Source organism: Melospiza georgiana, unplaced genomic scaffold, assembly GCF_028018845.1.
Source record: "Melospiza georgiana isolate bMelGeo1 unplaced genomic scaffold, bMelGeo1.pri scaffold_29, whole genome shotgun sequence".
In the NCBI taxonomy this organism is placed as follows: Eukaryota; Metazoa; Chordata; class Aves; order Passeriformes; family Passerellidae; genus Melospiza; species Melospiza georgiana.
The window spans coordinates 4620247-4647500 of NW_026652215.1; the positions used below are offsets into that span (position 1 = coordinate 4620247).

Below are 27254 nucleotides of genomic sequence, written 5' to 3' on the forward strand. Positions count from 1 at the left end.
GATGTGTCACCGTGGCCCCTCGGCTCCATGCACCATTGCTATGTCACAGTGGCTCGTCTGTTACACTATGGGCTGCACAAGGTCATCATGGACGCTTGGTTTCTTGGGGTCTCCAAGTTTCACAATGGTCTCCTTGATCCCATGAGGCACCACAGTGTCACAACAGCATCTTGGCCCCATGAGGTTCCGTAGTGTCACCGTGGTTGTTGTCAGAGGCTGGACGAGATCGATGTCCCGAGACACCTTGGGATGCTCAGAATGCCCATGTGGGGCCAGGGCTAGGTCAGGCCTTGGTTTGTGGTGGAACAGAGCCCCGCCCCCAGCTCTGGCCTGGCAGAGCTGTCAATCACACAGCGGGGGGGGGGGGTGTGATGTTAACCCAGCTCTGATTGGTTGAGCTGTCAATCAATCACACACCAGGAGCAGCTGGTGCCTGCCCTGACTCTGATTGAATAAGCAACTGGCAGTCCCACCCCAGGGGCAGGCCCATGAAGGCCCAGGGGGTTAAAAGCCGGAGCACGAAGCCAGCTCATGGTGTGGATCCTGCCTTCTCCTGGGGTTCCTGTTGGTGATGCTGGAACCTGAGTAGCTGGTGCCTTTCTATATGTGTGTGTCTTTCTAAGCATCTTCTGTCTTTCTGTTATTTTCTTTTTTTTCTCCTTCTAATCCTACTTACCTGAAATTATTTTGAGTAACTTAATATCATATGGGTTAAAGGTTTTGAGGTTAAATGGGCTAAGTTTAATGAAGTTAAAGCTATGATGAGAGATTTATGTTGAAGTGGATGTTGTATTAAAACATTTGCCAAAGTTCCTCGACTGTCTATATTTTGTCAGTAAAATTTTGTGTCATTTTGACATCTTACCTCAGTTGGTTAGAGCATGGTGCTGGCATCACTGAGGCTGTGGGTTCAATTCCTGTGTGGGCCATTCACTTAAGATCCGGACTTGATGATCCTTGTGGCCCCTTCCTACCAATAATACTCTTTGTATCTGTCCATTTTGAGAGTATCTGTTTGATGTTTCTCCTGTGCACCAAAACTCGAGTAAATGAACCTTTGGTTACTCCCAGCATTTCAGTGTTATAGGGTGTTCCAGCCCTGCAGGCTTACAGTGGCCTCTTGTTTCCATGAGTCCCCACAGTGTCCCACTGGCCCCTTGGTTCCGTGAGGATCTGCAGTGTCACAAAGGTTTATTACATTTGTCCTTTCTTGCCCTCACATCCCCCTGCCCCACAAACAACCCTGAGCCATCCTTGAGGGACAGGCCCTGCTGGCCCAGGCTGGGCTCAGGGCTTGGCCTTTCTCCTTCCCCCAACCAGCCCAGGCCTTGCTCAACATTGCAGTTCCCTGCTCAGAGCCTTTGGCTCCCTGCAATCCTGGCCTCAAGGATCTGCCCTCATCAGTCCCTGGGGAGCCTTTGGCACTTCCTACCCTCGTTGGGGCCCAGTGATGCTCCAAGGGACTTGGAGTTTTGCTTCTGACTCCTTCAGCAGCTTCTTCATCCTTCTCTCAGTGCCTGAGGGTCCTGGACTCAGCCTCAACCCATGTAAGGGCTGATTAAAATGCAGAAAGCCCTCAGAAGCTCTTTCCCTTCCTTCAGTGGTGTTCATGTCTCCAGGCCTTGTGCAGCACACTGGAGTCTGTTCAGAGCATCTTTAAGGAGGAAGATTTCGAAGTGCACCTCATGACATTTTCATTAATCAAGTGAGTAATTTTTTATTTTCCAGTTACAAAAAGAGCTGATAGAAGCATTCCCAGGTGATCTTAATGCTTAGGAGGTCTGGGCACAGAGAAGAATGAGCCCCTTGAGGGCTGACCCTGTTTGGACAAGCTGTTCCTCACCCCCAGCCTCACCATGTCTGACATGACCCACCTGGCACTGACATCCCTGTGCCCTGCAGCAGAACCTTGTCCCCTGAGCTCTGCAGCTCCATATCCCAGCCCATTGCACCATGTCCCACCTGCTCTCCTCAGGGCTCTGCCTGCACACAGGCCCAGGAGAAGTTTTCCTTCTGGGAAGGAAAAAATGGAAAAGCCTGACCAGGTTTCCGAAACAACAAACCCCACTCAGGAACCACCTGCTCAGGCCAGGCTGCCCTGGAAAGGTGTCACCTTTCTCCAAGGGACAGTGTGAGGAGAAATGATCTCTGGAAGCAGAATTCTCTGAGTCTCCCAGCTGAATTCTCTGTCCCTGTCTTTTCCCTGGATCTCTGTTGGAGATGGAAGCTGCTGGTGCCATCCTCACCTTTAACCTCTCTCTTGAATTACAACAGATGTTCCCAGGTGTGTTAAGCAGGATTTGCTCAATGTTTCTACAAAAGTTTTGTCTTCCTTATGGAATGAAGGGGCCATTTTGGGACCAAGGGGTTGATGTGGAAGCAAGGAGTCAATTGTGACCCTGGGGTCCCATGGAACCAAGGGGCCATGGTGACACAGCAGGGCCAGGTGGATCCAGTGGTCCATTGTGACACTGTGGATCCAAGGAGACCATGGAGACACCCCCAGAACCTCATGGAACCAAGGAGTCCATGGTGACCCAGCAGGGCTGCATGGAGCCAATGGTCCATGGTGACACTGTCCATGCAAGGAGGCCATTGTGACACTGCGGAAGCTCATGGAGCAAGGGAGGCCATTGTGACACTGAAGAACCTCATGGAACCAAATATCCATGGTGACACAGCAGGGCATCATGGGAACCAAGGAACCGCTGCTGGCAGTAGGGAAACTCATGGACCCAGGGGCCCTTGTGGTACTGCAGAACCAAGAGAGCTGCTGGACCTTGTTCCCTGACCCTGCACAGCTCCTTGGGAGGCACGGCAGGAGCAGCACCCTGGGAACCCTGGGAATGCCCCTCTGGGATCCATGGAACACACTCCCAGGGGCTGGAATTCCAGTTTACAGCCAGGAAAAGGTGTTCCTGCCCTGGGATGCAAAGACTTTAAAAGGAGATAAAAGCCAAGCGCAGCAAGATCCTGCAGTGACATTTCACTGCCAGCCTTCATAACTTCACCCATGGTTGTTGTAGCTCGTGGATTGGGAAATAAATCAGGGCAGGGTCTGTGGTGGGAGCTGCCCTGGGTCAAGGGAGCCACTGAGAGAGAAACAGAGCAGGCAAAGAGAGGCAGGAGGGAAAGGAGGGCACAAACACAATCAGCTGAGAAGGTGGCACTCTGAAAAACAAACTGGAAATGATGGAAAATTAATGGGACAGAAACTAATAGTTCTGAAAATTTTATTTACTATCAAAATGCATCCCACACACCCAGGTCCTACAATCCCGATCCCACACCCTCAAATTTGGATCCCACTTCTCCCAGTCTGTAGCCAATCCCATCTCACCCTGGAGGCTGTGGAATTCAGTAATTTTAGCATAGGACTGACTTTTTTTGAGGTGGGAACAAGGCAATTTGAGGTTGGATTGAGCCCTTTGGGGTCAGATTGTGGTGTTTTCAGTGGGACTGAGTCATTTTGAGGTGACAGATCAATTTCTCTTTACTTTTGGAGTGCAAAGATATGGAGAACACTTCCTGAAATGCCCCAAGAACCCACAAATCTTCCAGAATATGTCCCCAAACTATAAATGCCTTCTCAAGTAACTGTTAACTGATGGAACTTTCGACTTCTTTGATAAATTTCTTTCTTTTTAATCCCATTTCAGATGTTTTTAAGCGATAAAGAAAAATCAAGAGGAAATTGGGACCAAACCAAAAGGATAACAAGCCAGGTGTCCTCCCAGCACAGATCACTGAATGTGAGTTACCAGGGCTCTGCCCAACGTGGATCCTCCCAGGGTGTTGAAGCTGGAGCGGTGCACAAAGCTCTTCCAGCAGTTGGGGCATTTGCAGGGTTTCCCTTATCAGTGCATCCATTGGTGTCTGGTAAAGTGACAGCTCATGGAGATGCTTTCTCCACACTGGGGACTCTTGTAGGGCCTCTCCCGAGTGTGGATGCGCCAGTGGGTGATGAGGTGGGAGTTGTCCTTGAAGCCCTTCCCACAGCTGGGGCAGCGGAAGGGCCTCTCCTCTGTGTGAATCCACTGGTGCTTGAGGAGATTGGAGCTGGTCTGAAACCTCTTCTGACACTCACGGCACTTGTATGGCCTCTTCCCACTGTGGATCATTTTGGTGGATGATCAGCTGGGACCTCCGACTGAAGGTCATCCCACATTCCCCACCACTGTATGGACTTTCCCTTGTGGATTCTCTGGTGGTGGATCAAGTGGAAGATGCAGCTGAAGATTATCCCACATTTCCCCAAACTCATAGGGCCTCTTGCTGGTATGGATGTGCCGATGGTTGACAAGGGTGGAGTTGTGCTTGAAGCCCTTCCCGCAGTCAGGGCAGCAGAAGGGCCTCTCCTCGTTGAATCTGCTGGTGGTGGATGAGATGGGAGCTGATCTGAACCTCTCCTGACACATGGGTCTCTCATAGAGCCTCTCCCCAATATGGATGTGTTGGTGGATGGCAAGGGCGGATCTGTAGCTGAAGCCCTTCCCACACTCCCCACACTCATAGGCCCATTCCCCGGTGTGGATCATCTGGTGGCTGATCATGTGGTTGCTCTGCCTGAAGCTCTTCCCACACTCCAAGCACTTGTGTGGCTTCTCCCCATCATGAAGCTGCTCATGGACCACCAGTTCCGAGCTCTGGATCAACCTCTGTCCACCTTCCTGGCCCAGGGTGGGTCTTTCCTCCTCAGAGCACCCTTGGCTCGCTTTGGAGCCCCTCCTCTTGTGGGATCTCTGGGGATTTTCCTCCTCATTGGATTCCTGTACCATGGAGCCACTCAAAACAGCCGCTTCCATGAGCTTCTGTTGTGGGGATTTGTCCTCTCTGGTCTCCATCCTGAGCTCCTTCCTCGGGAGAGGAAGGACAAGGAAAGGATGGGATTTGCCTCCGTGCCACAGGGAAGGGGAAGGAGATCCCCCTAGTGCATCTCCGGCAGGACAGCCTTGGCAGCAGGGTTGTCCTGCAGCTGGGGGCCATGCTGGGCTGGGAGATGGAGCAGGAGAGAGAGGGCAAGGGGCACTGACTTCCTCCTCACCTGCCTGGGTGTCCTGGGGCATGTTCCTTTTCCTTGCAGCCTCCTCTTCCATCTGGCAAAGGTTTGGAAATGGGAAATCCTGTTTTTGGAGGAAAACAACAGATGAGCACATTGAGTTTTGTACTGGAAGGCAAACCTGGGGAAGGGTCTAAGCCGGAATTACAATTTAAGAGGAAAATTAAGATCAAGGCAATGATACAGAAACACTGCCTTAAACTGACAGGGTCGGGATATAACCTGCTGGTGAGGGTGGTGACTGCAGTCTAATTAAGTGGTGGCTGCAGGCCTGTTGGAGAGATGAACGTGATTCTGTCAAAGCAGTGATCCTGTAGAAGGGTCTGGTCTTCTTCTGAAGGTCCAGTGAAGGTTATGGAGCTCTTGTCCTCTGGGAATCCAGTAGGCAAGATGCTCCTGGTATTGCAAGCTCAGCTTACATCCAGGTAGGAATGCTTGGATCCTCCCCTTGGGCGGAGTATCCCACAATAGGATGATGGAATTTTATCAGTCTTGCAGTGTCACACAATGGCCCATTAGCAGAAGATATCTCCCCTGGAGGGCGTTATCAGGGCTGAGTCATGGAAGAGATAAAGAACACTGCCCCACCTGTTTATAACAGTTGATGAAGATGGGGATTAAAAACATGCATTTGGTTACATCTTGCATTGCAACCTGAAACAGTGTGGTAATCCCTGCTCAGGGGGTGAACACCACCCCGCTTACCCAAACTGGCTCCGGTGTAAAATCTCCACTCCGGGAAGGCCACACACAGAGGGGACAATGTCACACTTAGCCTGCTCCAGGGGAGGGCTCTTTTTCCTGTCATTCCCTTCCTGTCCCCCCTTTTCTCTCCACTTTACTGTTCAATAAAATTCATTTTGAATTTGATTTCATTATCACCTTAACTGGGGAGAGGAATCTCTCTAACAATTTTCTTAACCAGACTAACCAGACTGTGAAATTATTTTGGCACAGTGCGTTTTGGCACTGTTTTCTGACCCCAAGTGCCTTTGACAAACAGCATGGTTCCCTCCTCTGAGGCTGTTAGTGTTCAAAAACACATAATCACGGGGGATTATATGCGGTGCTTTTTATTAAGAGCTCTGGGAATCGGGGTATATTCAACCCAAATCTGACTCTGACCATACATCCGAAATGATCATGTTTTATATTCTATCGTTACATAACTTTCATGTTAATTATTAAACTTATTTTGTTCTATTGTATACATAAATTTAGCCCCTCTCTGAATTTCCAACATAGTTTCTCACTATTCTTCTTATGGTTATATAATAATTACATTTAATTACTAAACAATCATCACATCTAACAATTATATAATTTATCATACTGCGTACACAGGTGTAGTTGATGTGGAAAGCACAAAGCCTAACATTTTAGATTCTATCTCTAACTTTTTCCAGGGTTCCACTATCATTCTCCCCCCTTTGAAAGCATTTTCACTTCACTATAGGTGTAAATGTTTTCACTTGATACAGTCCTTTATTCCTCAGTTTGTACTTGGTTCTTCAAATCCAGGGTTGATGTAAATGTTGTCGTGGATGCTGTTACGAACTGGAGAACCAGAAGATGGTGGGCATGGATCTTGTGTTAGTGCCTTTATTATCCTCTGGTTCCAGGATGTTTTCTTCTGTATCTCTCCCTTTTAGATGCTGTAAACTAACCAAATTGCTAAGAATACAATTGGTAAGATTATCACATTCTCAATGATACATTTAATCCATGAACTCACATTCCACCCTAATCCTTTAAAGATTTTTCCTAACCAACTTGTAGCCAAATCCTTTTGCTCTTCTTGTGCTTCATGATCTATTTGTTTTAACTGATTGATGTCATATTCTACATCTGCAGTTACATTTGGGATATGAACGCAGCAATGATCAACTTGTCCCTTTAAAAATCCACATACTTCTTGCTCTTTCAGGAGTAACATATCTAGGGCCAATCAATTTTGTAAAGTCATTTTTGTGGTGGCTTGTAATTGTATATTTAATTCTTTAAATCCTTCCCGGGTAACTCTTGCCAGTCTACCTACCTGACCTGTAAGTTTGTACAGCATCTCTCTGCTCTTATAGTTTGCTATAGGACCAAGCAATGACTCTAGGGCCCATCAGAATTTCACTCCACTAGAGGGTTCTCGCCAAGTGTCATCTGGATTTTTATCGTCTAGAACTTCTCGTCTTGCTCTTATCTGCAGAAGTTCATGTTTTCCATTAAATGGGGACCTTTTCCAAATTTCCAAATTGGACATAAGTTTGGGAGGCCTAAAGTAATCTCCTTTACTTTCCTGTCTACAGGCAGATGTGTTGTCCAGGTACCATCACTTGCTGCCCATACATATTGTCCTGGACCTCGGATTGTAATCCTGGTACACCCTATAATTACTTTATAATTCACTCTGCCTTGTTTATGTTTGATCCCTCTGCAAGCACAACCAATTTGTAGGGCTATTGCCAGGGGTGGCATCTGTTTTATCTCTTCATCATCTGAAGTGCAGTCGTAAGTTTTATTACATGCCCACCAACTTACTTTGTCTGCCCTCGTTCTGCTACTAGCGTCAGTGTTTGTTATTGCTGGATCTGTTTCATTCTCGGGACCTTCTCACTTAATACACCAAGGGGTGTTTGCCATATATTGGAATCTTTGAAGAATACTCACAGACCACGTACTGTCCCAAGGTTCTATCTGATCTTTCTTACCCTTGGCCTCACATTCCCAAACCAGAGTTGTTTCTGTAACTTGTCTCAATTCGGGTACCAGTTTACATGTAATTATTTTGTTCTTTTGTATTTCAGGTAGTTTTGATGTTATGATTCCCCAATTTACTGTGTCTCCTGCTGCCTTTGGTGTTGGCAGACAGGCAGTTATTCAGCTGGTGTTTTGCATTTTGGCAAAATCTTTGACTAATCCAATCATTACATTCTCAGCCCAAACTGCATTAGAAACCTTTATCACCTGTTTCTGTTTGTACCTCTCTCTTCATTCTAGAATGAAGAGTGGTTAGTTGATCATTTTGCATTCCACATCCCAAAGATATTAATAACCATAACATTAGCACAATTACTGATAGCATTCTGAAAGCAATTGAACATGTCTTATCTGCAGCCTTTGTTCATTCCAGAGTTTATACAGTCTGTGATCCAGGATGGACTTTTTTCACTCGGGTATAGTGGATCCAGGGTTCCACACCGGCTACTTTGACTGCTGTAAAGGTGGTCAGTAGTACCTGATGGGGTCCACTCCACTTTTCTTTCAGTGGTTCCTTGTTCCAGTTCTTGATGTACACCTTGTCTCTTGGATGTATGTTATGAACTGGGTTCTCAATGGTTTATTCCACACGAGGATACTCCGGAGCCGAGCTAAAGTTTTCCCAAGAGACAGAACATAATTATATATTTCCTGCTTTCCTGTGACGTGTACATTAGGGTTAGGCTCAGGAGATTCATATGGTTTCCCATACAATATCTCATAAGGACTGACTGACATCCCACTCCTAGGCTTTATGTGAATCCTCAACAGTGCTATTGGCAAAGCCTGGGGCCACTGCAATTTGGCTTCTTGGCATATTTTACTGATTTGCCTTTTTAGTGTCTGATTCATCCTCTCTACCTGTCCACTTGACTGGGGTCTCCACGGTGTGTGGAGGTCCCAATTTATCCCCAGCAGGATACTTACCTCTCTTACTACTGTAGCTATGAAATGGGGTCCCCTATCTGATGATACCACTAGGGGTACCCCAAACCTGGGAATAATCTCCTGTAGTAACCACTTAACTGTTTCCTTTGCTTGGTTCGTGCGACAGGGAAGGGCTTCTGGCCACCCAGAGAATGTGCCGACCCCCACTAACAGGTATTTGTATCCTCGAGTCCTTGGTAGTTCTACAAAATCTACCTGCCAATAGTCTCCTGGCTCTATTCCTATCTGAATTCTTCCCAGCTGTGCCTGTTGCCAGGCCACTGGGTTGTTTTTCAAGCAGATATCACATTTTGACATTACTGATTTTGCCATTGTTAACATCCGTACTGAAATTAAACTCTGCTTTAGTAATTTTATCAATGCCTCTGCTCCCCAGTGACATTCATTATGTTTAATTTGTAGAAATTCTCTCATTATCAAGGGGGGTACCACTATTTGTCCTTGTGTGGTTACATACCATCCTTCTGAATTCTTTTGTGCATTTAGCAAACGTGCCAGTCTCTCATCTTCTACTGAATATTTTGGTTTTGGAGGCAAATTGAATTGGGATACATTAAGCTTCAAAGGTATCAATGCCATTGTTGTTTGTACCTCTCGAGCAACCTGTCGGGCTGCCCAGTCTGCCTTTCGATTTCCCTCACAGATTTTGGAGTTTCCTGATTGGTGTGCTTTGCAGTGTATGATTGCCACTTGTTCAGGTTTTTGTACTGCCTTTATCAATTGCAGGACTGCATCCTGATGTTTAATGTGCGTACCCCGAGAAGAAAACAGTCCTCTTTCTTTCCATAGTGCTCCGTGTACATGCACCACTCCAAAAGCATATTTTGAGTCAGTCCAGATATTTACCTTTTTCCCTTCACCTAATTCTAGTGCCCTGGTTAAAGCAACCAGTTCTGCCTTCTGGGCAGATGTTTTTGGTGGTAATGCCTTTGCCTCCACTACTGTATTGACTGTTGTTACCGTATATCCAGCGTATCTGGTTCCGTTTTCCACGAAGCTGCTCCCATCTGTAAACAGCTCCCATTCCGGCTGCTCTAGTGGGACATCTTTCAGGTCTTCTCTTGCTGAATAGGTGTACTCTATTACTTCTGCACAGTTGTGTTCTAATGGGCCTTCTTCAGTTGGGGTACCTAGGAACAGAGCTGGATTCAAAAGGTTAGTTGTTTTTAATGTGACATCATCCTGCTCAGTCAGGACTACCTGGAATTTCATCATCCTGCTTGGAGATAGCCAATGGCCCCCCTTTTGTTCTAAGACAGTGGTTACCATGTGTGGTACATAGACATCTATGTGCCTTCCCATAGTAAGTTTCCTGGCTTCTTGTATCAGGATCACAGTAGCTGCGACTGCCCGCAGACATGGGGGCCAGCACTTATGTTGTCGAGTTGTTTGGAAAAGTAGCCCACCGGCCTTTTCCAGCTTCCCAGTTGTGTCAGGACTCCTTGTGCTAGGCGCAGCCTTTCATGTACAAACAGCTGAAAATCTTTAGACAGATCAGGTAACCCTAGTGCTGGAGCAGTTGTCAGTGCTTCCTTTAATTTTAGGAAGGCTTCTTTCTGTGGTTTGCCCCAGGTGAATGGCTGCCTATTCTGAGCTTCATACAGGGGTTTCGCAATCAGTCCATAGTCCATGATCCACAAGCGACACCATCCTGCTATCCCGAGGAAGACTCGCAGCTCATGTAAATTCTGGGGCTCTGGAATAGCACAAATAGCTTGGATACGATTAGTAGCTAGTTTTCGTTGCCCTTGTGAAATTTCACATCCCAGGTAAATCACAGTCTGTTGTGCGATTTGTGCCTTTCCTCTGGATATTTTGTAGCCTCCCATTCCCAGTGAATTTAAAATCTCAATGGTTACCTTTATACAGGTTGCTCTTTCTTCTGCAGCTATTAGTATATCATCAACATACTGCAACAATAAGTATTGGTCTCTTGGTACTTGCCCATTTTCAGTCCAAATCTCCCGTTCCTTTGCCAGTTGGTTTCTGAATAGGGTGGGACTGTTCTTGTATCCTTGTGGTAATCGTGTCCAGGTGAGCTGGGTCTTTCTTCCGTTCCCTGAGTTTTCCCACTCAAAGGCAAACAGTTTCTACTTTCTTTGTCAAGGGGGATGCAGAAAAAGGCATCTTTTAAATCAATTACTGTAAGCCGTATATATATCTCCTTTATGGATGTTAGCAATGTATAAGGATTTGTTACCACTGGATAAATGTCCTTTGTTATTTTATTTATTGCTCTCAAATCCTGCACTAATCTATATTCACCATTTGGCTTCTTTACTGGAAATATTGGTGTATTAAATTCTGATTCACATTCTTCTAAAATTCAGTATTTCAAGAATTTCTCAATAATCTTTACTATTCCTTGCCGTGCTTCTGGTTTTATGGGATATTGTTTGACTTGTACAGCCCTTGCGCCTTCTTTTAACTCTACATGCACTGGTTGTGCCAATTTAGATTTCCCTGGTATATCTGTCTCCCATACAGAGGGAATCACTGCATCTTCTACCTCCCCAGGGATAGAGGGGACAGGTTTTTCTTTGATCATTAATATCTGTTTTCTTTGATCATTAATATCGTTGATTCAGGTATTTTCATTATAAGCTCTCCATTTTCAAAGGTTATTACCGCATCAAGTTTTGCTAGGAAATCTCTCCCTAAAAATGGAATTGGACACTCAGGTACATATAAAAATTCGTGTGTTATAACCTTGTTTCCAAAACACAAATCTAGGGGTTGCAGGAAAGGCCGATTTTCCTCTTTCCCTGTAGCACCAACTATTGTCGTTTCCTTGTCCCCAATTTGTCCTTGCAAATCATTCAATACAGAAAAAGTAGCTCCCGTATCTATTAGAAATCTGACCTCTTTATGCCCTAACTGTATATTTACAACAGGTTCCTTGACTCGTTCTACCGGTTCTACATCTAGTCAGCTGGTATACTCCCCCAGGACCATCTCCTTGGTAGCCTGCTGGAACTGATTGCCCTGGTCAAACTGGTTATTCAAACTTGGGCAATTTTGCTTCCAATGCCCCTCCTGCTTACAATATGCACATTGATTCAGGCTCAACCCCTGGGTAACTGGTCTCCTACCCCGACCATTCCTGTTACGCCCCCTGAAATTTGGGTTCCCTCTCCCCTGTATTACTGCCAAAAGATTCTGCTGCTGCCTTTTACTAGCTTCTTTTTCCCGATTGTTATATACCGTCCAGGTGACCTCGAGTAACTTATCCAAATTCCTTAATTCTTCCCCTTCTAATTTTTGCAATTTTCCAAGAATGTCATCCTGTCATTGACCCAAGAATATGAGAGCGAGCTGAACCTTTGCTTGCTCTGTATCCATTTGGAGGTCTGTATATTTCCTTGCTACCCCCTTAAGCCTCTCCAAAAACGCAGTGGGAGATTACTTCTTTTCCTGTTGAACCTCATATAGTTTGGACCAATTTATAGTTTTGGGCAAAGCATTCTGAACTCCTATTTGGATCCACTCTTGATATTTCTGTAATCTCCTCATATCGCACAATAAATTAGGGTCCCAATTTGGATCCTCAATTGGGAAATTCACATCTAAATTCCCTGTTACCAGCCCATTTCTAATATCTTCTCTTGCCCTCTCTTTGGCTGCCTTAAGTACCATTTCTTTTTCAGTAGAATCCATCAGAGTATCTAATATTACTTGTATGTCATCCCAGTCAGGATTTTGAGTTTTCATAACCATTTTTACTACACGTGCCACTTTATCAGGATTTTCTCTATAACTTCCGGCTGACTGTTTCAAAATAACTAAGTCTGCCAGGGAAAAGGCACTTTTACAAATACTGGCCCTTCCATTCCGACACCTTGTCGCAAGGGGTCAATCACAGTCTGTTTTTGTTTCCTTATGCCATCTCTATGCACAACTGGAGCAAGATTTGACCGACTCCGGATTCTATGGGCTATTGGGGTCACTGATTCATTACCATTGCTATCTTTTTCACTCGCATACCTCTTTCCCCTTTCTATCACAGTTAGGTTTTGTTCATCTTCCGAGGCAGAGGGATCGGGTGATGATGGGAGAAGAGGATAAAGAGGGAAATGTGTACTAGATGAGACAGGTTCAGGGGTAGGTGGGTGAGGAGCAGGTAGTGGGATAGGGACAGATGAAACAGGTGGGATAGGGTTAGGTTCTCTTGTTCCTATTGGAGCTACTTGTAAATCAATATCTGTATAATTTTCTCTACTCAAGCTTTCTCTTTACGCCAAGTGTTCTAAACAACGTTCCTCACAAACCCCACACTTTGAAGATGTTTTAACCATTAATAATCCACATTCATTCTGCCATTCTGGCTTTCCTGTAAGTAGAAAAACAGATCAACATATGGGACTTCATCCCATTTTCCTTCTTGTTTACAAAATGACATTAACTGCAAAATAGGCTTACATTGCAGAGTACCGTATTTTGGCCATTTTTCACCGTTGTCCAAGGCATATTCTGGCCACCATGAATTACAATAATCAATCAACTTAGTTTTACGTAATCCTTCCCCAAAGTTACCTTGTTTCCAATGTGCTAATAAGCACCCCAAAGGAGAATTTTGCGGGATAGGGGTGTTACTGCCCAAAATCCGTTTAAGTTTCTCCATTTCAAAAATACCACAAATGCCGAACCTGCAAAGCTTTCGCGATTGTCTTACGGAACGGCGCCTAGGCTTACACCAACAGGAATTCCTTTAGCCCAACCAAGCGTAGCTTTCGCTGCGTCTTATTGGCAGGCACCCAAACCAAAGTAAAAAGCACCTTACATTTCTCCCGGGGACGTTTGTGAGCGGCGGAAGCGGTCGCGGCCGATGGGCTCCCTGAGAATCCCTCAGTGCCGGCTGGAGCGTGATCGAGTCGCGAACTCGCTCAGCAGCACTCATAAGGGTCCCATCTGGGTCGCCAAAATGTTAGCGTTCAAAAACACATAATCATGGAGCGATTATATGCGGTGCCTTTTATTAAGAGCTCTGGGAATCGGGGTATATTCAACCCAAATCTGACTCCGACCATACATCCGAAATGATCATGCCTTATACTCTATCGTTACATAACTTTCATGTCAATTATTAAACTTATATTGTTCTATTGTATACATAAATTTAGCCCCTCTCTGAATTTCCAACATAGTTTCTCACTATTCTTCTTATGGTTATATAATAATTACATTTAATTACTAAGCAATCATCACATCTAACAATTATATAATTTATCATACTGCTTACGCAGGTGCAGTTGATCTGGGAAAGCACAAAGCCTAACATTTTAGATTCTATCTTTAACTTTTTCCAGGGTTCCACTATCAATTTCAGGGTTCCAGGGTGAATTTTTGGGGTTCCCACGTTGGATTTTCAGGGTTCCTCGGCTCCATCCCCCATCCCCAGCACCCTGAGGGCGCAGTCGAGCGCGGGGGCGCTGTGGGTCGGGCACCCCATGGACACGACGGCCCCGTGGGGCCCCAGGAACCGGGGCAGGGCCTGCAGGGCTGGGGGGCTCCTGGGGCGGATTTTGGGGTTCAGGGATGGATTCTGGGGTTCCCGGGATTTCATTGGTTCCAGGCTGGGTTTGGGGGGTTGGATTTTGGGGGTTCCAGGTTGGATTTTGGGGGTTCCTGGGACGGATTTCAGGGTTCCAGGTGTCTCTACGTTTCACGTTGGATTTTATTGGTTCCAGGTTGGAATTTGGGCGTTCCTGGGATGGATTTTTGGGGTTCCCTGGTTCAATTTTGGGGTTCCCAAATTTCAGGGTTTCGGGTTCGATTTCGAGGTTTCCAGGATGGATTTTGGGGTTCCAGGTTGGATTTTGGTGTTCCAGGTTTGACAGGTCCAACGTTGGGCATTATTGGTTCCAGGACGGATCTCCAGGGTTTCGGGTTGGATTTTGGGTTTTCCAGGCTGGATTTTTGAGATTTTACACTGGATTTTGGGGTTTCTGGGTGAAATTTTGGGGTTTCCACGTCGGATTTTCACTTTTCCTCACTTCCACTCCCCATCCCCACCACCTTGAGGGCGAAGTCGAGCGCGGGGGCGCTGTGGGTCAGGCACCCCATGGACACGACGTCCACGTGGGGCCCCAGGAAGCTGCCCAGGCTCTCCAGGCCGATGCCCCCGCTGGCCTCCACCAGCACCCGCGGGTGCGCGGCCTTGACGCGTGCAGCCGCCGCGTGCAGCTCCTGGAAACGGGGGGGAAAACGTCAAAAAACCCAAAATTTGGGGTTCATTGGATGAGTGGGGGTCCGGTTCATTGGGGTTGGGCGGGATTCGAACCCAAAATTGGGGTGTCCCTGCTCAAATTTGGGTTTTCCCCATAAAAATCCCCAAAAATCCGGGGATTAGTCCACCCAAAATTGGGGTGTCCACCCCCAAATTCCCCTTAAAGCAGAAACACCAAAAAAATTGGGATTTTTCACCCAAAAATTTGGGGTCTCTCCCACCCAGAAAAATCCCAAATTTGGGATTTTCAACCTAGAATCTGCCCAATTTCAGTCCCTAGAAAAACCCATTAATTCTGGGATTATTTAACCCAAAATTGGGGTGCCCACCCCCAAATTCCCCTTAAACCAGAAACACCAAAAATTTGGGATTTTTCACCCAAAAATTTGGGGTCTCTCCCACCCAGAAAAATCCCAAATTTTGGGATTTTCAACTTAAAATCTGCCCAATTTCGGTCCCTATAAAAACCCATTAATTCTGCAATTATTTAACCCAAATTTCGGGTGCCCACCCCCAAATCCCCACTCAACCAGAAACCCCAAAAATTCGGGGTTTTCCACCCAAAATTTGGGGTTCGAACCACTGAGAAAAACCCCAAAATTTGGGATTTTCAATCTAAAATCTGCCCAAATTCGGTCCCTATAAAAACCCATTAATTCTGGGATTATTTAACCCAAAATTGGGGTGCCCACCCCCAAATTCCCCTTAAAGCAGAAACACCAAAAAAATTGGGATTTTTCACCCAAAAATTTGGGGTCTCTCCCACCCAGAAAAATCCCAAATTTGGGGGTTTCCAACCCAAAATTTGCCCAGTTTGGGTCCCCAGAAAAAATGATCAATTTTGGATTGTTCCACTTAAAATTGGGTGTTCAAAATTGGGGTGCCCACCCCCAAATCCCCTTCAAACCAGAAACCCCAAAAATTCGGGGTTTGCAACCCAAAACCTGCCCAGTTTCAGTCCCACTTCTTGGGTTTATCCCAATTTCTTTTTGCTTATTTCCCCATTTTTTTGGGTTTTTTCCCATCTTTGGGGGGTTTATCCCCATTTCAAGAAGTCCACAGCCCCATTTTTGGGGTTTTTCTTCCTATTTTTTTGGGGTTTGTCTCCATTTTTTGGGGTTTCCCCACATTTTTGGGGGGTTTATCTCAATTTTTTGGGGTTTTTTTTTCCCCCATTTTTTAGGGTTCATTCCTTTTTATTTGTTTGTTTGTTTTTCCCATTTTTGGGGTTTCATCCCAATTTTTGGGGCTTATCCCAAATTTTTGCAGCATGTCCTCATTTTTTGGGTTTTTTTCCTTTTTTTTGTTTTTATTCCCATGTTTTTTTATTTTTTCCCACTGTTTGGTTTGGGGTTTTCCATTTTTCTGGGGTTTTCCCCCATTTTTTGTGGTTTTTCCTCATTTTTTTGGGAATAATGCCATTTTTTGGACTTTATCCCTATTTTTGGTGTTTATCCCCATTTTGGGGGCTTTTATCCCCATTTTTTTGGAGTTTTACCCCCATTTTGCGGGTTTTATCCAAATTTTTTGGCATTTATTCAATTTTTTTGGGTTTGTTCTCAATGTTTGGACTTTACCCCAGATTTTCGGCGGGTTCATCCCCCCTTTTTGGGATTTTTTCCTCATTTTTTGGGGGTTTTCCACCTTTTTTTTTTTGTCGATTCCCCATTTTTGGGGTTTATCCCAAATTTTTTCAGATCTCCCCCCCACCTTTTTTTTGGGGGGGGGATTTATCCAAATATTTTTTTATTTTTCCATTTTCTCCCCATTTTTGGAGTTTATCCGAGTGCAGATCCCGGTAAAGGGGGACAATGTCAGTGAACCCCAAAAATTTGGGGCTCGGTTCATTGGGGTTGGGCGGATTTGAACCAAAATTGGGGTGTCCCTGGGTTTTTCCCATAAAAATCCCCACAAATCCGGGGATTGTTCCACCCAAAACTGGGTGTCCCTGCTCAAATTTGGGTTTTCCCCATAAAAATCTCCACAAATTTGGGGATTTGAACCCAAATTGGGGTGTCCCTGCTCAAATTTGGGTTTTTCCCCAAAATTCCCCACAAATCCATGTATTGTTCCACCCAAAATTGGGGTGTCCCTGCTCAAATTTGGGTTTTCCCCATAAAAATCTCCACAAATTTGGGGATTTGAACCCAAAATTGGAGTGTCCACCCCCAAATACCCCTTAAACTAGAAACACCAAAAATTTGGGATTTTCCACCCAAAATTTGGGGTCCGACCCACCAAGAAAAACCCCAAAATTTGGGATTTTCAACCCAAAATTTGCCCAATTTGGGTCCCTAAAAAATTTATCAATTCTGGGATTATTTGACCCCCCCAAAAAACCCGATTTTTTGCAGTTATCTCCCCCCAAATTTCACCGTTTTTCCCCAAATTTTTGCCGTTTTTCCCCAAATTTTCACCTTTTTCTCCCAAATTTTCACCTTTTCCCCCCAAAATTTCGATTTTCAGGGTTCCCGAATTTTGGGGCTCCCCCATGGGCTCAGAGCTCAAATCTCCACCACCCCCACCCCGATTTTGCACCATTTTTTTGAGTTTCTCCCCAAAGTTTCACCTTTTTTCCCAAATTTTCACTGTTTTTCCCCAAACTTTCGCCTTTTTCCTCCCGAAATTTCACCTTTTCTCCCCCAAAATTTCGATTTTCAGGGTTCCCGAATTTTGGGGCTGCCCCGTGGGCTCAGAGCTCAAATCTCCACCACCCCCCACCCCAATTCTGGGCACATTTTTTTGGGTTTTCTCCCCTAGATTTTCACCTTTTTTTCCCAAATTTTCGCCGTTTTCCCCAAAATTTTCACCTTTTTTCCCCCAAATTTTCACCATTTTTCCCCCAAAATTTCGATTTTCAGAGTTCCCCAATTTTGGGGCTCCCCCCTGGGCTCAGAGCTCAAATCTCCACCACCCCCACCCCAATTCTGGGCCGATGTTTTTGAGTTTTTCCCCCAAATTTTCACTGTTTTTCCCCAAATTTTCACTTTTTTCCCCCAAATTTTCACCTTTTATCCCCCAAATTTCCCCTCTTTCCCCCAAAATTTCGATTTTCGGGGTCCCCCGATATTTTGGGGCTCCCCTGTGTGCTCAGAGCTCAAATCTCCGCCACCCCCACCCCAATTCTGGGCACATTTTTGGGGTTTTCTCCCCCAAATTTTTGCCTTTTTTCCCCAAATTTTCATCGTTTTTCCCCAAATTTTTGCCGTTTTTCCCCCAAATTTTCACCTTTTATCCCCAAAATTTCACCTTTTCTCCCCAAAATTTCCATTTTCGGGGTTCCCGAATTTTGGGGCTCCCTCGTGGGCTCAGAGCTCAAATCTCTGCTACCCCCACCCCAATTCTGGGCACATTTTTGGGGTTTTCTCCCCCAGATTTTCACCTTTTTTTCCCAAATTTTTGCCGTTTTCCCCAAAATTTTCACCTTTTTTCCCCAAAATTTCACCTTTTCTCCCCCAAAATTTCGATTTTCGGGGTTCCCCGATGTTTTGGGGCTGCCCCGTGGGCTCAGAGCTCAAATCTCTGCCACCCCCACCCCAATTCTGGGCACATATTTTTGAGTTTCTCCCCCAAATTTTTGCTTTTTTTCCCCAAATTTTTGCCGTTTTTCCCCAAAATTTCGCCATTTTTCCCCCCAAAATTTCGATTTTTGGGGTCCCCCGATGTTTTGGGGCTCACCTCTGGGCTCAGGTTGTCGAGCAGGACGACATCGGCCCCAGCCTTGGCCGCCTCCAGTGCCTGCTCAGCGCTCGCGCACTCCACGCCCAATTTCTGCGTGAAGCCCCCGGCCCGGCGTGCCCCCACAATCAGCTGTGGGACCCCAAAATAAACCCAAAAATTAGGGATTTGCCCCCAAAATTTGGGTTCTTCTATTCAAAATTAATCCTCAAAAATTGGGGATTTCTACTCGAAATTAATCCCCAAAAATTCGGAAATTAATGCCCAAAAATTGGGAATTCTTACTCAAAATTAGTCCCCAAAAATTGGGATTTTCCCCTCAGATTCTTCCCCAAAAATTGAGAATTTGACTCCCAAATTAATACCCAAAAATTGGGGATTTCCACTCAAAATTTAAACCCAAAAATTTGGAAATTAATCCCCAAAAATTTGGGTTTTTCTATTCAAAATTAATCCTCAAACATTGGGGATTTCTACTCGAAATTAATTTCCAAAAATTTGGAAATTAATCCTCAAAAATTGGGGATTTCTATTCAAAATTAATCCCAAAAAATTGGGAATTTCTACTCAAAATTAATCCAAAAAATTGGGAATTCCTACTCAAAATTAATCCCCAAATTTGAGAATTTTCCCCCAAATTAATCCCCCAAAAATAGGATTTTCTACTCAAAATTAATCCAAAAAATTGGGAATTTCTACTCAAAAAATTGGGAATTCCTACTCAAAATTAATTCCCCTAAATTTGGGAATTTTTCCTCAAAATTAATCCCCAAATTTGAGAATTGCCCCCTAAATTAATCCCCCCAAAATATGATTTTCTACTCAAAATTAATCCAAAAAATTGGGAATTTCTACTCGAAATTAATTCCCAAAAAATTGGGAATTTCCCCACAAAAATTGCAAATTTTCCCCGGAAAAATTGGCAATTTCCCCCCAAAATTAATCCCCAAAAATTTCCCCAAATTTGGGGTCCCCCCACACCCAAAACCCCCCAAATTTTGGGGTGCTCACCTTTGCCAGCGCTCTGGCATTGTCCCGATCCCCCACAAATTTGGCCCCCAAATTTCCCCCATTTTTACCCCAAACTCGGGGTCCCCACAACCGGAACCCCCCCAAATTTTGGGTTTCCCCACCCCATTTTCCACCCATTTTTTTTTCCCATTTCTCCCCCATTTCCACCCAAATTTCCCCCATTTTACCCCAAATTTTTCCCCATTTCCCCCCCAAATTTGAGTGTCCCCAAAACCAGAACCCCCCAAATTTTGCCCCCAGATTTTGCCCCCATTTCCCCCCAAATTCGGGGTCTCCCCTCCTCATTTCAGCCCCATTCCCCCCCAATTTTTCCCCCCATTTCTCCCCATTTTCCACCCAAATTTTTCCCATTTCCCCCCACATTTTGGGGATCCCCCTCCCCATTTCCCCCCCAAATCCGGGGGTTCCCACAACCAGAACCCCCCAAATTTTGCCCCCAAATTCGGGGTCTCCACACTCATTTCCCTCCCATTTTCCACCCATTTGTCCCCCAATTTTTTTCCCATTTCCACCCAATTTCGGGGTACCCCACAGCGAATTTCACCCCAAATCCCCCCAAAATTGAGTCCTTACCCGTTTAACCCCTTCCTGTCCCTCACTCAGTTCCACCACCGCTCTGTGCTTGTCCTTGAGCAGCCCGGACCCCCCATTTCCCCCCCAAATTTCCCCTCATTTTACCCCAAATTTTTCCCCATTTCTCCCCATTTCCCCCCCAAATCCGGGGGTCCCCACAACCAGAACCCCCCAAATTCTGTAGGGTCTCCCCACAACCAAAACTGCCCCAATTCAAGGGTCCCCCCACTCATTTCCCCCCCAATTTCGGGGGTCCCCACCTGCCGGATACCCCCCCCCCCATTCTCCCCCCATTTCTTCTCCATTTTCCCTCCAAGTTTTTCCCCATTTCTCCCCCATTTTCACCCAATTTTTTCCCCAATTTCGGGGCTCTCCCACAACAAAATTCCCCCAAATTTTGGGGTCCTCACCTGTGTCACCCCCTCCTCTGTCTCCAGTGCCACTGCTCTGTGATTGTCCAGATGCCCCCTCCCCAAATTCCTGATCCCCCTCCCCATTTTCCACCCAATTTTTTTCCCCAATTTCGGGGTTCCCCCACCCCAAAACCCCCCAAAATTTGGGGTCCTCACCCGTTTAACCCCTTCCTGTCCGCTGTCGCTCTCTCTGTGATTGCCCCCCCAAATTTCCTCCCCATTTTCCACCCATTTTTCCCCATTTCCACCCATATTTTTCCCATTTCCACCCACATTTCGGGGTTCCCCCGACCCCAAAATTTGGGGTCCTTACCCGTTTAACCCCTTTGTGCCCGCCTCCGCCCATCTCGGCCACGGCCCTGTGCTTGTCCTTGAGCAGCGCGAACGCCCCCAGCCCCTCCCAAATTTTCCCTCATTTTCCCCCAAATTTCGGGGTCTCCCACAACCAAAACCCCCCAAAACCGCCCCAAATCCCCCCAAAATTTCGGGGTCCTTACCTGTTTAACCCCTTCGTGCCCTCCTCCGCCCATCTCGGCCACGGCCCTGTGCTTGTCCTTGACGAGGCCGAACGTCCCCAGCCCCTCCCAAATTTCCCCTCATTTTCCCCCAAATTTTTCCCCATTTCCCCCCCAAATTTGGGGGTCCCCACAACCAGAACCCCCCAAATTTTGCTCCCAAATTTTCCCCCCAAATACGGGGTCTCCTCTCCACATTTCTCCCCTCATTTCTCCCCTATTCCCCCCCCAGTTTTTCCCGCCATTTCTCCCCCATTTTCCACCCAAATTTTTCCCTCATTTTCCCCCAGATTTCGGGGTACCCCCACCCCAAATCCCCCCAAAATTTCGGGGTCCTTACCCGTTTAACCCCTTCTTCCCGCCTGCGCCCATCTCGGCCGCGGCCCTGTGCTTGTCCCGATCCCCCCTCCCCATTCCTCTCCCATTTCTCCCCCAACTTTTCCCCCATTTCCACCCAAATTTTTCCCCAATTTCGGGGGTCTCTCACCCCAAAATTTGGGGTCCTTACCCGTTTAACCCCTTCCTGTCCCTCACTCAGTTCCACCACCGCTCTGTGCTTGTCCTTGAGCAGCCCGAACACCACCAGCCCCTCCCAAATTTCCCCTCATTTTCCCCCAAATTTTTCCCCATTTCCCCCCCAAATTTGGGGGTCCCCACAACCAGAACCCCCCAAATTTTGCCCCCATTTCCCCACAAATTCGGGGTCTCCTCTCCCCATTTCTCCCCTCATTTTTCCCCTATTCCCCCCCCAGTTTTTCCCGCCATTTCTCCGCCATTTTCCACCCAAATTTTTCCCTCATTTTCCCCCAAATTTCGGGGTCTCCCACAACCAAAACCGCCCCAAAACCCCCCAAAATTTCGGGCTCCTTACCCGTTTAACCCCTTCGTGCCCGCCTCCGCCCATCTCGGCCACGGCCCTGTGGTTGTCCTTCAGCAGCCCAGACCCCCCATTCCCCCCCAAATTTCCCCTCATTTTACCCCAAATTTTTCCCCAATTTCGGGGGTCTCTCACCCCAAATTTCGGGCTCCTTACCCGTTTAACCCCTTCGTGCCCGCCGCCCATCTCAGCCACGGCCCTGTGGTTGTCCTTGACGAGGCCGAAGGTCCCCAGCCCCTGGCGGTGCCCCTGCGCGCCCCCCACGCCCAGCGCGTACTTCTCGGCCGCCCTGAAGCCGGGCGTGCCCTTGCGCGTCCCCGCCACGACCCCTCCCCAATTCCGGCTCTCGGCGACGCCCCGGGCCCGGGCGGCCATGGAGGCCACGCCGCTGCAGCGGCCCAGGACGTTCAGGGCCGTGCGCTCGGCCAGGAGCAGCCCGGAAACGGGGCCGCGAACCTCGGCCAGCAGCGCCCGGCCCGGGCCCAGCCGGGAACCCTCGGGAACCTTCCAGAGCACGGAGCAGCCCGACACCGCGAACACCGCCTCGGCGAACGGGCAGCCGGCCAGCACCCCGAAAAATGGGGCGGGGGCGGGGTTAAATGCGGGGGTTTCGGGGTTAAATCCGGCGGTTTCGGGGTTAAATGCGGGGGTTTCGGGGTTTTTGACGAGGATGTGGGCGCGGATCTCGGCGTTCCCCAGCGGCGCCACGGTGGGGTCGGGCCAGGGCGCGTCCTCGTCCAGCCAGGAGCGCGCCAGGGCCCGCAGGCGGTGCGGGGGAGGGGGGGGCGGCCAGGGGGTCCCCCAAGGGTTCGGGGGTCCCGCGGGGTTCGGGGGCGCAGAGCCGGACATGGTGCGGAGAGACCTGGGGAGAGAGAAAGGGAATTAGGGGGGGGATATTGGAGTCCTTGGGGGGCATTTTGGGGGTCTTGGGGGTCTCTGTGAGGATTTTGGGGGTCCCAGGAGGGTCCTTGAGGGGATTTTGGTGTCCCCATTGGGATCTATGGGGAGATTTTGGGGTCTGGGGGGGATTTTGGGGGTCCCAGGAGAGTCCTTGGGGGCATTTTGGGGTGTGGGGAGGGGGTTTTGGGGAGATTTGGGGGATCCTTGGGGGGATTTTGGGGTCCCTGAGGGGATTTGGGGTAATGGGGAGGGGCCTTCGAGGGGTTAATGGGGTCCCAGGGGAGATTTTGGGGTCCCCATGGGGATCTCTGGAGAGATTTTTGGGTCTGGGGGGATTTGGGGTGTCCCAGGAAGGTCCCTGAGGGGCTTTGGGGGTCTTAGGGGGGGCCTGGAGGGGATTTGGGGGTGTGGGGAGGGGGCTTGGGGGGATTTTGGGGTCCCCATTGGGATCTATGGGGAGATTTTTGGGTCTGGGGGCGATTTTGGGGTCCCAGGGGGGATTTTGAGGGATTTTGGGGTCCCAGGGGGGTATTTGGGGGGTCCTTGAGGGGGTTTTGGGGTCCCCCTTGGGGTTTTTGGGGAGGATTTGGGTCTGGGGGGGATTTTGGGGGTCCCTGGGGGGATTTGGGGGCGCTGAAGAGCAAATTTGGGATCGGGTTTGGGGGATTTGGGCCAATTTGGGGCCGATTTTTTTCCACTTTTTTCCCCATTTTGGGGATTTTTGGCCGATTTTGTGCCAATTTGGGTCAATTTGGTGCCGATTTTTGCCTTTCCCCCCCTTTTTTTGGGATTTTTTGGTGATTTTGGAGTTAATTTGTGTCAATTTTTGCCAATTTGGTGCCGATTCTTTGCCTTTTTTCCCCTTTTTTAGGATTTTGGGGTAATTTTGGGGTGAATTTGTGTCAATTTTTCCCAATTTTGTGCCAATTTTTCCCCTTTCTTTCTGGTTTTGGGTAGTTTGGGGTGATTTTAGGTTATTTTTTTCCAATTTTGTCCCGATTTTTCCCCTTTTTTCCATTTTAGGGATTTTTTTGATAATTTTGTACCAATTCTTGCCAATTTAGTGCCGATTTTTCCCCTTTTTTTTCTGGTTTTGGGGCTTTTTAGCCGATTTTTTGTCAAATTTTGCCCATTTTGTGCCGATTTTTTGCCTTTTTTCTGCTTTTGGGCCAATTTCTGCTGATTTTGTGTAATTTCAGCCGATTTTATGCCAAATTTTCCCATTTTTGCGCTGATTTTCCCCCTTTTTTCCGGTTTTGGGGCAATTTAAGCCGATTTTATGTCAATTTTTGTCATTTTTGTGTCGATTTTCCCCCCTTTTTTTCCCTTTTAGGGATTTTTGGATTATTTCGTGACAATTTGAGTCAATGTAGTGCCGATTTTTGCCCTTTATTTAAATTTTGGGAGATTTTAAAATAATTTCGTGTCAATTTTTGCCACTTTTGTGCTGACTTTCCTCCTTTTTTCCTGATTTTGGGCAATTTAGGGCGATTTTGAGTAATTTTAGCTGATTTAGTGCCGATTTTCCCCGATTTTGTGTATTTTGGGATGGTTTTGGGTGATTTTTTTCAATTTTTGCCAATTTTGTGTCGATTTTTCCCCTTTTTCTGGTTTTGGGCCGATTTCTGCTGATTTTGTGTAATTTCAGCCGATTTTATGCAATTTTTGCCAATTTTGTGCCGATTTCTGCTGATTTTGTGTAATTTCAGCCGATTTTATGCCAATTTTTGCCAATTTTGTGCCGATTTTTCCCCTTTTTTTTCCGATTTTGGGCCGATTTCCGCTGATTTTGTGTAATTTCAGCCGATTTTGTGCCAATTTTCGCCAATTCTGCGCCGATTTTTCCCCCTTTTTTCCGGTTTTGGGCCGATTTCTGATGATTTTGGGTTATTGTAGCCGATTTTATGTCAATTTTTGCCAATTTTGTGCCGATTTTTCCCCTTCTTTCCCGTTTTGGGCCGATTTCCGCTGATTTTGTGCAATTTCAGCCGATTTTGTGCCGATTTTGGCCCTTTTTGCCCCAAATCCCGCGGTCCAGGGGCCGTTTTGGGCCCGGCCCCGCCCCCTCCCCTCACGCGCCCCTCCCCCACTCACCGGGCGCGCGCCGGGCCCGAATGAGGCCCCGGGGGGGAGGGGGGGGGATCTTACCCGGGGGGGCGGGGCCACAGCGCGGGCACTGATTGGCTGCCGCCGCTGATTGGCTGCCGCCGCTGATTGGCTGCCACGCCCACCCAAAAAAAAAAAAAATTCCGAAAAAACCCAAAAATAAACCCGCAAGTGTTTGGGGGGAGGGGCAATGGGGGAAGGGAAGTTGGGGAAAAATGGAGGGAAATTGGGAAAAATTGGGGAAAAATGGGTAAAAATTGGGAAAAATGAGATTTGGGGACATTGGGGAAAATTGGTAAAAAATGGGAAAAATGAGATTTGGGGACATTGGGGACATTGGGGACAATGAGAAAAAAATGGGAAAAGTTGGGGAAAAACCGGAGAGAAATTGGGGAAAATTTAGAAAAATGAGATTTGGGGACATTGGGGACATTGGGGGAAAAATGGGAAAAAAATGGGAAAAATTGGAGGAAAATATTATATTATATTATATTATATTATATTATATTATATTATATTATGTTATGTTATGTTATGTTATGTTATGTTATGTTATGTTATGTTATGTTATGTTATGTTATGTTATGTTATGTTATATTATATTATGTTATATTATATATTATATTATATATTATATTATATTATACTATATTATACTATATTATACTATATTATACTATATTACATTACATTGTATAGTATTATATTTTATTATTTTATATTTTATTTATTTTATTTGATTTTATTTATTTTTATTTCATTTTATGTTTTAATACAATTTTTTTTATTTTATTGTATTTATTATTTATTTAATTGTATTTTATTTTATCTAATTTTATTTCATTTCATTTCATTTTTATTTTATTTTATCTTATTTCATTTCATTTCATTTTAATTTTATTTTATTTTATTTCATTTTATGTTTTTTCATTATTTTTTTTATTTTATTTCATTTCATTTTATTTTATTTTATTTTATTTTATTTCATTTCATTTTATTTTATTTTATTTTATTCTGTCCTTCCCCAGCAAAACTCGATTTTATCTCTGGTTTTCTTCAGATTCCAAATTCCAAAATCCATCAGGGGCCAGAAATGCTCTGCAAACACAAACCCAAAAATAGATTTGGGTTTTATTTATTTTTATTTCATTTCATGTTTTAATCCATTTACATTGTCTTATATTATATTGTATTATATTATATTATACTATATTACATTATACTATATTACATTACATTGTATATTATTATATTTTATTATTTTATATATTATTTTATTTTATTTTATTTATTATTTATTTTTGTTTCATTTTATGTTTTAATAATTTTTATTTTATTTTATTGTATTTATTATTTATTTTATTGTATTTTATTATATCTTATTTTATTTTATCTTATTTCCTTTTTTATTTTATTTTATTTCCTTTCATTTATTTTATTTTATTTTATTTTATTTTATTTTATTTTATTTTATTTTATTTTATTTTATTTTATTTTATTTTATTTTATTTCATTTCTTTTGATTTCATTTTATTTTGTCCTTCCCCAGCAAAACTCGATTTTATCTCTGGTTTTCTCCAGATTCCAAATTCCAAATTCCGTCCTGGGCCCAGAAATGCTCTGCAAACACAAAAACCCAAAAACAGATTTGGGTTTTATTTATTTTTATTTCATTTCATGTTTTAATCCATTTATATTACATTATATTACATTATATTACATTATATTACATTATATTATATTATATTATATTATATTATATTATATTATATTATATTATATTATATTATATTATATTATATTATATTATATTATATTATATTATATTATATTATATTATATTATATTATATTATATTATATTATATTATATTATATTTTTTTGTATTGTATTGTATTGTGTTATGTTATGTTATGTTATAATATATTATATTATAATGTAATATATAATATAGTATTTTATTATATTTTATTATTTTATATTTTATTTATTTTATTTGATTTTATTTATTATTTATTTTTATTTCATTGTATGTTTTAATACATTTTTATTGTATTTTTTTGTATTTGTTATTTATTTTATTTTATTTTATTTTATTTTATTTTATTTTATTTTATTTTATTTTATTTTGTTTCATTTTATTCTGTCCTTCCCCAGCAAAACTCGATTTTATCTC

General features: G+C 45.0%; 1 protein-coding gene across 1 annotated transcript; it reads right to left on the reverse strand.

Annotated features, from left to right (window-relative positions):
• Positions 1 to 60: 60 nt before the first annotated feature.
• On the reverse strand, positions 61 to 22921 carry LOC131096391 (nicotinate-nucleotide pyrophosphorylase [carboxylating]-like). The gene is made up of 5 exons (XM_058044731.1): positions 22238 to 22921; positions 18663 to 18794; positions 14752 to 14944; positions 9719 to 9888; positions 61 to 339 (listed from the first exon to the last, which is right to left on the reverse strand). The coding sequence occupies exons 1-5, from the start codon at positions 22919 to 22921 to the stop codon at positions 61 to 63; spliced, it is 1458 nt and encodes a 485-aa protein (XP_057900714.1).
• Positions 22922 to 27254: the final 4333 nt, after the last annotated feature.

Coding starts and splice junctions, on each gene's coding strand:
- LOC131096391 (XM_058044731.1), bottom strand. CDS start 22,921: ATGTCCGGCTCTGCGCCCCCGAACCCCGCGGGACCCCCGAACCCTTGG. Junction 18,795..22,237: donor TGGGCGGCGGGCACGAAGGG/GTTAAACGGGTA, acceptor GGGGTCCCACAG/CTGATTGTGGGGGCACGCCG. Junction 340..9,718: donor CCAGATACGCTGGATATACG/GTAACAACAGTC, acceptor TGTGATTGACAG/CTCTGCCAGGCCAGAGCTGG.